The sequence below is a fragment of the Pygocentrus nattereri genome, chromosome 9 (assembly GCF_015220715.1).
Source record: "Pygocentrus nattereri isolate fPygNat1 chromosome 9, fPygNat1.pri, whole genome shotgun sequence".
NCBI lineage: Eukaryota > Metazoa > Chordata > Actinopteri > Characiformes > Serrasalmidae > Pygocentrus > Pygocentrus nattereri.
In genome coordinates, this window is record NC_051219.1 from 24,710,772 (window position 1) to 24,727,063 (window position 16,292).

General features: G+C 41.3%; 1 protein-coding gene across 1 annotated transcript in view; it reads left to right on the forward strand.

Annotated features, from left to right (window-relative positions):
• LOC108442503 (transcription initiation factor TFIID subunit 4) overlaps positions 1 to 16,292 on the forward strand; it is a 38,873-nt gene that overhangs the window by 10,417 nt on the left and 12,164 nt on the right. Inside the window, exons 4-9 of the mRNA XM_017722575.2 lie at positions 1,439 to 1,558; positions 2,025 to 2,147; positions 3,550 to 3,672; positions 5,171 to 5,260; positions 6,169 to 6,453; positions 9,351 to 9,498. Coding sequence (XP_017578064.1) covers positions 1,439 to 1,558; positions 2,025 to 2,147; positions 3,550 to 3,672; positions 5,171 to 5,260; positions 6,169 to 6,453; positions 9,351 to 9,498 — 889 coding nt within the window. The remainder of the gene's footprint in view (positions 1 to 1,438; positions 1,559 to 2,024; positions 2,148 to 3,549; positions 3,673 to 5,170; positions 5,261 to 6,168; positions 6,454 to 9,350; positions 9,499 to 16,292) is intronic.

Consider the following 16,292-nt stretch of genomic DNA (forward strand, 5'->3'; position numbering starts at 1 on the left):
TATTTAGACATTAAAGGCTGTGTGTTGAGTTATTTTCAGAGGACAGTAAATCTATACTGCTACACAAGCTGTACACTGACCACCAAGTTATATCCAAGTTTCATTTCTATAGTGTTATCCCATGAAAAGATATACTAAAATATTTGAGCACTTTTATGAGGGTGTGTGTCTGTGTCTGTGCATAATATATAAAACCCCAATTCCAATGAAGTTGGGACATTGTGTAAAACAAATAAAAACAGAATATGATTTGCAAATCCTTTTCAACCTATATTCACTTGAATACCCTGCAAAGAAAAGATATTTAATGTTCAAATGGATAGACTTTATTGGTTTTTGCAAATATTCACTCATTTTGAATTTGATGCCTGCAACATGTTCCAAAGAAGTTGGAATAAATAAATAAATAAAGCATCCCTGAAAGTCTCAGTCGTTCACAAGCAAGGATGGGACGAGGTTCACCACTTTGTGAACAACTGCGTGAGCAAATAGTCAAACAGTTTAAGAACGACTTTTCTCAATGCGCAGTTGCAAGGAATTTAGGAATGTCATCATCTACAGTCCATAATATCATCAAATGATTCAGAGAATCTGGAGAAATCTCTGCAAGTAAGCGACAAGGCAAAAAGCCAACATTGAATGCCCGTGACCTTGGATACCTCAGGCGGCACTGCATTAAAACCAACATCATTCTGTAATGGATATTACCACATGGGCTCAGGAACACTTCAGAAAACCACTGTCAGTGAACACAGTTCGTCGCTCCATCTACAAGTGCAAGTTAAAACTCTGCCATGCAAAGCGAGAGCCATATATCAACAACACCCAGAAACGCCGCCGGCCTCTCTGGGCCCGAGCTCATCTGAGACTGACGCAAAGTGGAAAAGTGTCTTGTGGTCTGACGAGTCCACATTTCAAATTGCTTTTGGCAATCATGGACATTGTGTCCTCTGAGCCAAAGAGGAAAAGGACTGTCCGGATTGTTATCGGTGCAAAGTTCAAAAGCCAGCATCTCTGATGGTGTGGGGGTGTGTTAGTGCCCATGGCATGGGTAACTTGCACATCTGTGAAGGCACCATTAATGCTGAAAGGTACATGCAGGTTTTGGAGCAACATATGCCAAACAATAAAGTTGACCTGTTTGAACATTAAATATCTTGTCTTTGTAGTGTATTCAGTGGAGTATAGGTTGAAAAGGATTTGCAAATCATCATATTCTGTTTTTATTTATGTTTTACACAACATTCCGACTTCATTGGAATTGGGGGTGTGTGAGAGAGAGAGAGAGAGAGAGAGAGAGAGAGAGAGATATAATCGCTCACACACACACTATAAATAAATAATGTGTGTGTATATGTATGTGTCTTATTTTTTTGGGAGGGGGTGGGAAACAATTCGGCTTACTTCGTTTTAAGCTCTTTCTTTTTTTTCCCTCTAGGCCCCTGGGACCTCTTTAATAACACGGCAGGTGGCCCCCACTACTATAATCAAACAGGCCTCTCCTGTTCCTGCGCCTGTTCAGCCCACCACTGCACTCCAGAGACCCCCGCTGCTGCAGGTCTGTCACTCTCTGTCTCTACTGCAGCCCAGGGCTTCCCTGTATTTTACGCTTGCAGACACGCCTTTTGGCTCATCTGCTCATTAACTTATCAGGTCTTTTATGACCCATCAAGACCGTAACTGAGAGTTATTTTGCTGCATAAATAGTTTAAAAAAAAAAGGACAAAATTAGACAGGATTCAAACTTTGAGGTGGCTAACACTGTTTGTAGCTGTGTGAAGTACTACAGTCTATTTTTGTAGGTGAAGGTGAGTCATACAGTGTCAAACCACATAATCGAGTCTGTTAAAGATACTGAACACACAGTATGCGGCATGCAAATTGCTGATTACATGACTTGGCTAATTTATCCTGCTACATTCAGTGCAAAGCTAAAAAAGGAAATTAATTTAAAATGTCTAGGTTAAGGGGGGAAATTCTGTTTGTTTTTCTTTAGCTTTTGTTTGCTCCCTTGTATTTTATAGAATAATATAATGTTGGGAGGCACAACGGCACCCCCTGTTGGCACACCACCACCAGGGCAGGTAGGGGTGGCCCCAACCCAAAGAGTGACCACTGTTGGACCCACACCAGCCCCTGCCACCACGGTGAGACAGGAGGTTTTCTGTGAGCTTTTTAATTCTGTATGCCATTATAACCAGCCTGAACAGTTTAGATTCAGCCCTAATCTAAAAAGCCTGTTTGTCCGACCATCTACAGTGCAGTAAAGAAGTATTTAACCCTCACTCGATTTCATCTATTTTTGCTAATTTGTCACACTTAAATGTTTCAAAGTAGATTTAATAGAAGATAAAGACAACACGAGGAAACACAAAATGCAGCTTGTAAATTATCTTTTTGTTTGTTGAAGATAAAGATTTATCCAAAACCTGTATCACTCATGTATAAAAGTAAATGTCCCACTAAACCCAGTAACTGGTTGAGCCACACTTGGCAGCAACAGCTGCAATCAAATGTTTGCGATAACTTGTGATGAGTATTTTACATTGCTGTGGTGGAATTTTGGCCCAGTCTTCTCTGCAGTATTACTTAAATTTGGCTATATTGGAGGGGTTTCAAGCATGAACAGCCTGTTCAAGGTCTTGCCACAGCATCTCAGTGGAATTCAAGTCAGGACTTTGACTCGGCCACTCCAAAACCTTAATTTTGTTTCTTTTGAGCCATTCAGTGGTGGACTTGCTTGTGTGCTTCAGATTGTTCTGCTGCATAACCCAACTGCACCTCAGCTTTAGGTCACAGACTGACAGGCCAACATTGTGACAGGCCAACTGCTTCACATTGTCAGGTTCTGTTTTAGTGATGTTTAGACTCAGCAGTGATCATGTCTGGGTGTGGCAGTGAAACTGAACCCAGAAGTCAGCTGAATTTGGTTAACTGGTTGATTTAGTAGCTCAGTAGGGCTTCCTTCAATACATGAAATTAGCATTGTAAAACATTTTGTGTTTATTTGGGTTTTAAAGTTCTTTACATTAAAAGTAGTTTTATGATCGGAAACATTTAAGTGTGACAAATATGTAAAAATAGAAATTGGGCAGGGGCAAAAACGTCACAGCAAAGTTCTTGGATTTAATGAAATTATTATTTTCCCAACAAGTACTGATATGGAAAAATAATTAGGGTTAAATCTGTGTGCTTTGGAAATGCAATTGGTCCTCACCAAAGGTGTAAAGTTCAGGATAAGAAAGGGAAAGAAAACAGCAGTAAATTTGTCCAGGCAAAATACTGGGGAGAAATGTTACTCTCTGGACCTGTGTTACCCATAGTGTAGACATGAGTCTTGTTTACTGTGGATTGAAAGAATGCCCAACACTTCTTCATGCTTGTTTATATGCACAAGAAACATCCTAAACTAGTTGGGACACGTATGTTTTGAAATAGGGCTCGAAATAAACTCTGTGGGGTGATTGATCTCTGCCTTCTCCCACTGTTAGTGCTTTCACTAATGTTGATTTCTCTCACTTCTTTTTGCTTTTGCACATCCCTTCACAGGAAACATTAGAAAATGTGAAAAAGTGTAAGAACTTCTTGTCCACGTTGATAAAGTTGGCATCCAGTGGGAAACAGTCTTCAGAAACGGCGGCTAATGTGAAGGAGCTGGTCAAAAATCTCCTGGTATGTGTTTCCATTGCAACCTGCTGTCCATCACACATTAAAGGCACATTGCATAGTGTATCTGAAGATTTGGAAAAATAAGTTAAAAATATTGTTAATGTTTAAAGACAATATCTTGCACATTTGAGGTGCTATAAATGCATTATTTTTGGCTGACACAAGTACACTGACTAAACACTTCAGTTGCCGCACCCCACCGCCGTTCTCTGTAATGTGTGGAGTACAAACAAGTAGGACTCGTAAAATAGTTTTGAATGTGTTTGAACATTTATTTAGTTAAAGCTAGCAATTTTGTGACTGATTTGGTGCTTGGTTTGTGCTTGTGCTTGGTTTTCTAGTGATAACAGGAAAAAAATATTTTTTAAATACTTTAAAAAAGTGGGAATATATAAATATATATTTAAATGTTTGCATTGTATTATTAAAAATATTATAAAACTGGAAAGACATTTGACAATTAAGTTATGCGATATTTATTGCAAATTTTTGAAATATATTTTTTACTGAATCTTTTCTTGTTCCTTTAAAACTTCAAATTATAAATAAAAGATCCAAAAATAGCTTGCTGGATATTTTTTTAAGTGGTTGTGTGTTGGCAACCTTTTATTTCCTAGATGGTAACTATCGAATAGCAGAATAAAAATTTCTGAAAGCTACATTGTGTTGTGTTTTTTTTTTTTTTTTTTTTTTAACAGTTTAAATAAATAGCACTGAGTCAGAAGAATAGAAACATGTTAAAATATGATGGGCATGCACTGCTCTGAGTCCTGATAGCCTCAAATAATCAGTTAAGTTAGAGGCGTGGGGTCGAGAGTTTTTCATATCATGTCGCACGTCTTTAAGAAAAAACATCACACACAGACTCTGAAAGAAGGTCTGGCTTGATGTTTCGGCCCCAGATGATCTCAGTTAACATTATACTGATGAAAATATGATGGCAATAGTAAATATTTCACTCAGATCCTCAGAAGACTCATCTTTCACCAAGTCTAGAACTTATCAGATTACTCTGCTTGGGGAAAGCACAACCGACGCATGCAATTACACATTTCCACCAGTGAGGTCTCCAAATCCCCAAATCTTACACAGTGCAGCTTTGTTATTTTGTTGTAACAAGACTTACAGTTGCAAGTGATTTAGGAACATTTATATTGGTTAATTCATTATGAAATGTTTACAGCTGTTCATAAAAGCCATATTTAGCTATACTAATGAGAAATCCACACTTTCTCTCTTTTCATTTGTGTCCTCAATTAAGGCACTTGTTTTGTAGTAGCAAAGTGTAAAGTAATATACATACATGCTTACAAACTCGTTAGTCCTGTTGAAATATGAAATGGTTTGTACATTTTGTATCATCTTTTTTCCATTCTGTTGAAATGTAATGAATAATCAAGTAGTGATTTCTCATGTTCGCATAGTGGCACCTTGATGTGACCGAGACACAATCTCAGCTTCAATTTTCAGGACTGTAACACTAATGATTGTGTTTTTGCAGGAGGGAAAACTTGAAGCAGAAGATTTCACCAGCAGACTGTACAAAGAGTTAAACTCCTCACCTCAACCCTACCTCGTGCCTTTCCTTAAGGTAAGACTTAGTGGATCAGTGGCCTGTGCATCTGAGCTGGGCTCTAGCTCGGCGTAATTTGGCTCGAGTTCAGCATGTGGTGCGAGTCCTTGCTCGGGGGAAGGCCACTAATGTCGGCTAAGCAGCTTGTGGCTTTTCCCCTAAATGCTAATTTGTCTTATCAGGTGTCGTGAGTTGCCTGAACAAATGTGTGATTAGGCCTAGTCTTTTTAAGAACATGCTGTATTGCTGTTTGATGTTTTGCCTGTGTTTCTTAGCTAATTATATTACAACTGCTATCAAGTTTGAGTTCTGTATGTGCTGATAAACAGAGAAATTGGAGGGAAAAATTAAAACAATTTCTGCACAGCACATCAGTAATTCCTCACAAATGCCTGTTTGACGCAAACATGCAATGCTTTGTTGTAGTAGTAGTAGTAGTAGTAGTAGTAGTAGTAGTAGTAGTAGTAGTAGTAGTAGTAGTAGTAGTAGTAGTAGTAGACTATTTTAAAAGGGGAAAACTTCATATATTTTTTTTCCCTTGCAGAAGTTGTACTTTTATATACTGAAAACAGTCATCATTCAATCCCGCTTGATTGTTTCCCAGCCCCTCTTTATCCCTCAGAATTAAACACTGTGACTGTTTTTGTTACTGTGCCTTTAAGACAGTCCTAGTGTCATTAGTGCTGAAATTAAGTCATCCATGTTGAAACAAAACCTGGCACCTTCAAAACAATAAGAAGAAAAAAAAAAAGCTTAACTTTTAATGCAAGTTAATCCAGCAGCCTTTTTCTCAAGATCATTTGTATTGTTCCATTCATTAAAAAAATGATAATCAATCTCTCTCTCTCTCTCTCTCTCTCTCTCTCTCTCTCTCTCTCTCTCTCTCTCTCTCTCTCTCTCTCTCTCTCACTCACATACACACACAGAGGAGTCTTCCTGCTCTGCGTCAGATGACTCCAGACTCAGTAGCATTTATCCAGCAGAGTCAGCTCCAGCAGCCTTCAGCACCAACTTCCTCCACTGCCCTAACCGCCGCCGTGCTGGGGGGATCCTCGACCGTGCGTCCCACATCCCTGCCCACAACGCCCTCTGCAGCTATCGCCAAGACCAGCTCCACCGCTTCAATTACCTCCGCTACCACCCCCACCACCACCTCACCCCACCAGCCTGTCATCAGCCTGTCACAAAACGCACCAAGCAAACCCAACCTGGTAACCCACATAGACTCCTTCTGAGTAACTTACTATTTATTAGTATCACAGCTGAGTGAACTGAAAGAGAAACAAATTGCTTTGCTGTACTGTAATGTAACCATAGCATTAGCTAGTTTTTATATTTGAAGTGTTACATTACATGACTCTTGCCTCGATTTTAGCCCAGATTGTTAGTCTGGCCGAGTTTGTGCTAGTTGGCTCTAGTCTGTAGGTTTTTGGTCAATCAGAGTCGACAGTTGGAGCAAGAATCGAGTGGTGTGTGAGCGGTGAGACTCACATTTTTGGCCACCACATTGCATTTCAGACTGGTTGGAGTTATCTAGTCATGTACACTGGTCAGTGACTCAATCTGGATGGATTCGAGGAATAGCCAATGACAACTTAGAGTGCGAAAGAATAAAATACAGCAAGTAAACAAAGAAAAATGGTGAAAGCTTTTTAATGAGCTCATTTTAAGGCACAAGCACAATCAAATTTATGGACATTTAAAACTAAGAAATACCACACTGATCACATTTTTAAATTCATTAGCCTCACTTAAACATGTTTACCTGCTGCTTCTTTACTGTGTCAGTGCAACCCGTAGAGAAAACAGTAAAGGCAGCTCAATGTTTGTTTATTTGGGGCACTTAGTAATGCAAGTTCCATTCGGTTCAGCAACGGTTTAAAAGAGGGAATAGTATGTGATCCCTAATCATTTCATGTGTGTGATACCCAATATTTCAGTTGCCCAAATCTCCAAAAACCAAATCTGATTGACTGATCTATGTGAGATGCCCAGTCTTTTATAATAAAATTAAGACTTTAAAAGTCATGTAGTGTAAAGATTTTGGACATACAAGAAATTACAGATATGATTATCACATTTTTTTTTTTTTTTTTTAGTAAGTTTTTTTAAATGGGCCTTGCATTTGACATTTGCTGTTCTTTTTGAAAATTCATTTAGAAACTAAATTTTTTGTTCTGTATGTTTATTTTTTGCATTATGATGAAACGGCCTAACTTAAAGAGCAATATTGCCTCCCTTCTCCACAATACTTCGGGGTTCTGAAATAATGGCTGTGGCTCACTGTGACGTGATCATGGGCAAGTGATTTTATGGAAAGATGCTACCCAAACACCTGTAACATTTAGCTAGGTTAGCTAGTATTACTGGGTTCTAGCATAATGGCTAACAGTTACAGTGAAGTAAGTGAACTTTCTGAAATGAGCTCACCCTTTTATAAATCACTCATTCAGCCAAACATGTTTGAGCCAGTTTGCAAAATTTCTATGGTGACTAAGAGACAAACAGATAACCTGTTATCAGACAAATGATGCAAGCTGGTTAAAATGTGGTACTTAAACAGTAGTGATATTTCCAGTAGCAGAGTATAAATAAGCTAAAGCTTGCCAGCTGCAAAAAGTATTGAATGTTAGTGAAAAGTTATTTAAGTTAGACATGATCATCATTCCAAGCAGACCCACTGTGCCAGAAGCTGACAAGCTATCTGAATATATGCAGGGACAGCTTCAGATTTGAGTACAAGAGCTTTAGCAAACTCCATTTGAAAAGTACAGTGAAGTATTCCTTCACTAAATGTTCTGCACATGTCCTGCTGGGTGAAGTCATGTTTCCCTCATCATAACATAAATTTATGCTAAAAGTACACTAGAAGACTCTGAAAAGACTGAAGTTTGACACCCTCTCACATCTAAAGACAATGTCACAGCGCGTGATTCTGCAAAGACTGCAGGTCTTTGAGATTATTGAGATTATTTCCCCATAATGCACCTGGTGGAAATTTACAAGCAGAGAAACTCTTGTCCTTCTCTGCTCTGTGTTGGTAAAGATGGAAAGACACGCTGACTGGGCCTGTAAAAATCTGGGGCTCAGCTCAGTTCACTGTAGAATTGAACAGATTATCACCCAGAATTTTTAATTAACCTTAAATTAAGGATTAACAAATAAAGATTTACTCATCAACAAAACATGGAGCATCTCAGCTTTGTTGATTGGGTGTTATGAACTAAACTATAAAAAACAAAAAGGATAAACTACTAACAGAAAGCAAAAAGGTGGGGGGGCATTGATGCTTCTTCAGTTGTGCCATTCTTAAGTCCTCTGCTCATTTCCTTCCATTAATGTTTCGTTCAGTGAACTTCAAATATTAAAACAGACAGTTTGCATGTTAGGTTAATACAAGTATTGTTTTAAAGTGGAGCAGATTTGCCTTTTACAGAGATTTCAGGCTCTCATTTATGCATTTTCTCATTTTCTCACTTGCGTTCTCTGTCTATATATATATTGCACAACGCGCATATGCTTGCACTCTTGCTCTCTCATGCACCTCTTGCACATCACTATTTGAGCCAAGACTTAAAACTTACAATAATATTCAACACAGTTGATTTTATTGCACTGTCAACATGTAAAAAAGACTGAAAGATGACCATCCTGACCACTTCACACTAAATGATTGAACATTGTCTGCGAAAGTGAGGTCACTTAGTCATTTGATGTAAGGCTGACATTAGCCACCCTGTCTTATTTTGTGAAAGAAAGGCATGTTTTTGGTGCCTGGCACCCTGAAACGATACACTTTCATGTGACATTACTATGTGGCTGTTTTTTAAACATTTTAGGGACTACAGATGATTCGCTGTTTTTTAAAGCAGGGTCACTTGTTAACGCTGACATCCTGTGAGTTAACCCTAAACACTATCCTGAGATTACTCTTCTGTACAGCATAAACCATCAAAAGAACACACTATTAGCTATTTTTTCAGTAATTTTGTTGCCATTGCTCTTTTAAAAAAAGTGTTTGGCTTGCAGGTTTTATCAAGTCCAATTTGTGTGCATGAATTAAAACATTAAAACAGAATATATATGTATTTATCTGTGTGTTTTTTAGATTGTCCAGCCACCACAACAGCAGCTGGGGACGCTGGTGAGAGGGCCACAGGTGAACCTGGCCCAGACGCCTATGGTCACGCTGAGACCAGGTCAGGCGCGGGTGCTCTCTCCTCAGACTGTAGTCAAAACACAGACGCTTCCCTCAGGTGAGTGTGGATACAGCATTGAGCATCTGAGGTTAATACCATCTATATGCGGAACGCTCTACACTCTTCCTCATTCTTTTACTAGTTGTCTTTGTATAAATTTGAATTTGTCACAAAGATGTAACTGGATGTAAGTAGTAAGGGACTAAAGGAAAAAGAGAAAGAGAAGAGATTTAAAATTCAGATTCAGATTCCTTTATTGATCCCAGGGGGAAATTGCAGTTGTTACAGTTGCAGCCATTTATGTAAAAATAAACACTTTACTAATAATTTAAGACAATATAGAGAATTTACAGTATGTACACCAGATTTAAGTACTTAAGAATATAGTAAGGTGGCGGTGATTGTGATAGTAATATGAAACATCAGGTATAAAGCAGTTACAATTATTTAAATTATTTAAATTAAGTTGGTGTCCCTCTGAGTTATTGCACACACAATTGTTATTATTGCACATATGAACAATTTCATATTGAGTTCTGTGAATCACACACCGAGGGAGGAGTTATAGAGTTTGATGGCCACAGGTAAGAATGACTTCCTGTGGCGCTCTGTGGTGCATTTTGGTAGAGTGAGTCTTGAACTGAATGAGCTCTTGTGTCTCATCATCGTGTCGTAGAGTGGGTGGGAGCCATTGTCCATAATGGCCTGCAGTTTAGACAGCGTCCTCCTCTCCGACACTGCCATCAGCGAGTCCAGCTCCACACCCACAACATCACCAGCCTTGCGGATCAATTTGTTGAGTCTGTTGGTGTCTGCCACCCTCAGGCTGAATCCCCAGCATGCAACAGCATAGAGGATAGCACTCGCCACCACAGACTCATAGAAGATCCTGAGCATAGTCCGGCAGATGTTGAAGGACCTCAGGCGCCTCAGAAAATAGAGACGACTTTGGCCCTTCCTGTAGAGGGCGTCAGTGTTCTTAGCCCAGTCCAGTTTATTGTCAATATACACACCCAGGTATTTGTAATCCTCCACAGTGTCCACACTGACCCCGCTGATGGACACAGGGGTCACCGATGCCTTGTCCCTCCTCAGGTCCACCACCAGTTCCTTTGTCTTTGTCACATTGAGCTGCAGGTGGTTCTGCTCGCACCATGCGTCAAAGTCCTTCACCGTCACTCTGTACTCATCCTCTTCATCCTTGCTGATACATCCAACTATTGCAGAGTCATCAGAAAACTTCTGAAGGTGGCAAGTCTCTGTGCAGTAGCTGAAGTCCGTGGTGTTGAGGGTGAAGAGGAAGTGAGAGAAGACAGTACCTTGTGGGACTCCAGTGTTGCTGACCACTCTGTCCGACACACAGTGCAGCAGGCGTACGTACTGTGGTCTGCCAGTCAGGTAGTCAACAATCCAGGACACAAGGGGGGCATCTACCTGCATCACTGTGAGCTTATCACCCAGAAGAGCGAGCCAGACGGTGTTAAATGCGCTGGAGAAGTCAAAAAACATGACCCTCACAGAGCTGGCTGGCTTATCCAGGTGAGCATAAACTCTGTTGAGCAGGTAGATGATGGCGTCTTCAACTCCCAGGCGGGGCTGATAGGCAAACTGGAGGGGATCTAGAAAAGGCTGGACTATGGGATGGAGCTGATCCAAGACGAGCCTCTCCATGGTCTTCATGACATGAGACGTCAGTGCCACTGGGCTGTAGTCCTTGGCGTCACTGGGTCGTGGCGTCTTTGGGACAGGAACAATGCAGGATGTCTTCCACATCATGGGGACCCTCTGGAGACTCAGGCTCAAGTTGAAGACATGTTGAAGTACAAAGTTGGGTGGCACAGGCTTTAAGCACCCTGGGTGGAACCCCATCAGGGCCTGCAGCCTTGTTTGTGTGGAGTCTCTTCAGTTGTCTTCTCACCTGGTCAGCAGTGAGACACAATGTAGAGGTGGTGGGAGGGGGAGGGATGGAGGTGTGAGATGGGCTGTCATAAGAGGGGGGCAGGCTATCAGGAGGGAGAGGGGAGATGAGTGGTATGGTCTGCTGAGGACTGGCAGCAGAGGAGTCAGGCTGGGGGGGAACAGAGCCTGGCATGTCAAATCTGTTAAAGAACAGATTTAGCTTGTTGGCCCCGTCCACGCTGCCCTCTACTCCTCTGTTGTTGCTAGACCTGAAGCTGGTGATAGTCCTCATTCCATTCCAGACCTCCCTCATGTTGTTCTGCTGGAGTTTTCACTCCAGCTTCCTCCTATATTTGTCCTTCGCCTCCTTGATAGCTGTCCTCAGTTCCCTCTGGATCGTTCTCACCTCCACCCTGTCTCCCGCTGTGAAGGCCCTCTTCTTCTTGTTGAGGAGAGCCTTAATGTCCTTTGTTACCCACGGCTTGTTGTTTGGGTAACATTTAACAGTCCTGGTTGGGACAGTGGAGTCCACACAGAAGTTAATGTAGTCTGTAATACACTCTGTGAGCCCGTCGATGTCCTCTCCGTGCGGCTCACAGAGTGCAGACCAATCAGAAGCCTCAAAGCAATCCTGCAGTGCCTCGTAAGTCTCCCCAGACCATCTACTCACTGTCCGCTTGGTCACAGGCTGACTCTTCACCAGCGGCACATAACAGGAGCTGAGGTGAACCAAGTTGTGGTCTGACCTACCCAGAGGGGGAAGGGGGGAGCACCTGTATGCGTCCTTAACATTAGCATACAGCAGGTCCAGTGTTCTTTCCTCTCTGGGACAGTCCACATACTGAGTGAAGTGTAGTAGTGCCTTGGCCATAGCGACATGGTTAAAGTCACCTGATATGGCGATAAAGGCACTCGGGTGTTGCGTTTGGAGACGTGCTGTAGTTGAATAAATGACCTCACTTGCCGACGTCGGGTTGGCAGAGGGGGTAATGTAGAGAGTCACGATGATGGCATGTGAATACTAGCGTGGTAAATAATATGGCCTGAATCCGACGGCCAACAGCTCAATATCCGGGCAACAGGTACGTTCCTTGACGGTAATGTGACCAGGGTTACACAAGCGGTTATTGACTAGCACAGCGAGCCCACCTCCTTTGCGCTTACCGCTCTCGGTGCAGCCCCTGTCGGCCCGAACAGTCTGGAAGCCATCGATGGAAACATGGTCATCCGGGATGTCCTGGTGTAGCCATGTCTCCGAATAGCACATTAGACTACACTCCCGGTACTCCCTCTGACTCCTGGCTAATGCTGTCAGCTCGTCCATCTTATTAGCCAGCGACCTCACGTGATGCGACTTATATCCCTTCTTCTCCATAAGCCTCCACCGTCTCTCCCTCGCTTTCCCCGTGCGCTGGTTAATTCCCCCTCTGCATCCCCTGTGCATCCGTCTCCAAAGCTCTTCGGGGACCAAAGCATCCTTCCTGGTCGCCATGCCGACCGGCTGGTCCCGGGTGTAAACAAAGCGGCCATGCTGCATTGCCGCGGCGTACATGGGGAGTGAGTCAAATTAGCACTTTCATGGCGAAAAAACAGACCAAAACACACTCTACTCGCATGTTTCGAGAGGGCACAGCTTCCCTAAATTGCCTCGTCAAAATAAATAAACTATTAAAAAGGTAAAGAAAAGTTACGAGCAAAAACAAAAGAACATGAATGGGAGCTACTGTAACAGGCAGCATGCATGTTCGCGCATGCACACTACAATTACTAAACTAAAAAAACGTCTATGTTTACGTGATTGACATCACACTGGTAGCTTTCTCATACACTATATGCACAAATGTATTGGGACACCTGCAGATTACACCTACAGGACCTTTTAGGAAACCCATTCTAAATCCATAGGTATTAATGTGGAGTTGGTTCCCCTTTGCAGATATATCAGCTTCCACTCTTCATGGAAGCTTTCTACAAGATTTTTTGTGTGTCTGGGGAATTTCTGCCCATTCGACCAGAAGATCATTTATGAGGTCAGATGTTGGACATGAGGCCTAGCTCACAATCTCTGTTCTAGTTCATCCCAAAGGTGCTCAATTGGGTTGAGGTCAGGGCTCTGTCAGGGCCAGATTTCCTTTCACTGGAACTAAGGGGTCTAGACCAACCCTTGGATTACCCAATAGCATTATCCTTCATTCACCACACTTTACAGCTGGCAGAGTGCAGTCAGGCAGGTAATGCTGTCCTGGCATTCGCCAAACCCAGACTGGTCCAGTGATGGCATACTTTACTGCAGGAAATCTGGTGCTGTATGTGTAGATAAAGTTGTCTTGGAAAAATATGAAGGAGATGATGACAAGAAGGGTGTGAAGGTGCAGATTAAATATTTAATACAGTAGCCTGTTTAAGAACCAGTCATAGACATATACATTGATATATGTTGTATAAACCATGGTTCCAATTTTAAACAGAACTGTGAGAATAGCATTTTCTGGTGAGAATCTGAACTTGTGCATGGCAAATGCAATGTAAAGGGCACAACGAGACACAGTTCAGCAACATTAATGACACATTTTCATCAAACTAATCAAGCCAATCTCAAATACCAGATAATCCCTGTTATGTATGCTCCACAATGTTGATGCTTTTCTGCTCACAGAGATGTTCTTCATTGCTCTGTACTCAGTAGTAACTGTAACTAATATACAATAATTCACAATGCATTGTTATGGAAAAATATTTTTGTGATGTTCATTTTCTGATGTTTGTATAAACATGGTAACTGGAAGATATCTGAATAGTAGTGATGGCTAAAATGAAGCTTTCTGCACATTTAATGACACCTGGTGGTTAAAAACATGAACAGCAACTTTAAATATACTCTGCTAAACCTTTATCTCCTACACACTTAAAGATGGTTCTTCAGTAAAGAGAATGGTTCTATGTAGCCTTGCATGCTTAAGGTATTCTTCAAATTGATTGAGTGTGCTCTAGATGGTTCTATGTAAAGCCTTTTTGGAAAGGGTTATTCTATTTTTTACAAGCTTCATATTGTTACAGTAGCAGAACCCTTTTGGGAGCTATATACAGCTCTTTTCAAAAAGATTCTATATGAACCATCTATGGCACTTTCTTAATCAATCTATTCCATGATTCTATGGAACTATTCCATGGTGAACAGAACCCTTTTTTACAAGTGTAGTGATTTTCTATAATTTGTTTCTAAAGCACTATAGGTAAGTAATAAACATGATGCATTAACATGACGCCTACAGTGGTGCTTGAAAATTTCTGAACCCTTTAGAATTTTATATATTTCTGCATAAATATGACCTAAAACATCAGATTTTCACACAAGTCCTAAAAGTAGATAAAGAGAACCCAGTTAAACAAATGACACAAAAATATTATACTTGGTCATTTGTTTATTGAGGAAAATGATCCAATATTACATATTTGTGAGTGGCAAAAGTATGTGAACCTGTAGGATTAGCAGTTAATTTGAAGGTGAAATTAGAGTCAGGTGTTTTCAGTCAATTGGATGACAATCAGGTACGAGTGGGCACCCTGTTCTATTTAAAGACCAGGGATCTATCAAAGTCTGCTCTTCACAACACGTTTATGGAAGTGTATCATGGCCCGAACAAACGAGATTTCTGAGGGCCTCAGAAAAAGAGCTGTTGATCATCAGGCTGGGATTTATAAAACCATCTCTAAAGAGTTTGGACTCCACCAAGCCACAGTCAGACAGATTGTGCACAAATGGAGGAAATTCAAGTCCATTGTTTCCCTCCCCAGCTGTGGTCGACCAACAAAGATCACTCCAAGAGCAAGGCGTGTGATATTTGGCAAGGTCACAAAGGCCCCCAGGGTAACTTCTAGGCAACTGAAGGCCTCTCTTACATTGGCTGATGTTAATGTTCATGAGTCCACCATCAGGAGAACACTGAACAACATTGGCTGTGTTTACATGCAAAGATTTTTGCCAATCCGTTTGAATATAATCGGATTACAGATTCAGACTAAGGTGTTTATGCTCGCTCTGCTCAACAATCTGATAAATCTTCGTTTACATGCTCTCTACAAGTAATCTGATACAGAATGACGCGCATGCGTGGAGCAGCGCTTAGAGGAAACATTACCATGACAGTGAACATCACGTGAGGTCCAGTCGGCATGCTTGTGTTTTTAATGGCTTTAAACTGATGTCAGGCTCAGAAAAACGTCCTTCACATGCACTTATAAAGGAAGACAACGTGCTCTGAGACACAAGCTGGACGTCCAGCCCACCACAGTCTTTTAAAGCTCGGAGCATAAACTTCGTCTCCTCTGCAGACCAGATTCTGCTCTGCCTCATTGAACGGTATAAACCTTTCGCTATGACACGATGCGCATGCACAGAACGTTCTTACACCTTCCGGTTGGAGTGTAATCGGATTCAGGCGTTTACATGGATAATATTCTTCTATTTAACGGATTCTTTAGAGGTTTACTCACCTCGTTCAATAGGATAGAAATTGTATTTCGAATGGCCTCAATCAGATTAGTCTATTTCGATTGAGGTGTTTACATGGACGTATTCTATTCCGATTGAGCTATTAGTCAGATTATTAACGGATTATCAGGCTGCATGTAAACGTGGCAAATGCTGTGCATGGCAGGGTTGCAAGGAGAAAGCCAGTGCTCTCCAAAAAGAATATTGCTGCTCATGTACAGTTTGCTAAAGATCACGTAGACAAGCCAAAAGACTACTGGAAGAATGTTTTGTGGACAGATGAGAGCAAAATAGAACATTTTGTTTTAAATGAAAAGCGTTATGTTTGGAGAAAAGAAAACACTGCATTTCTGCATAAGAACCTTATCCCATCTGTGAAACATGGTGGTGGTAGTATCATGATTTGGGCCTGTTTTGCTGCATCTTGGCCAGGACGACCTGCCATCATTGATGGAACAGT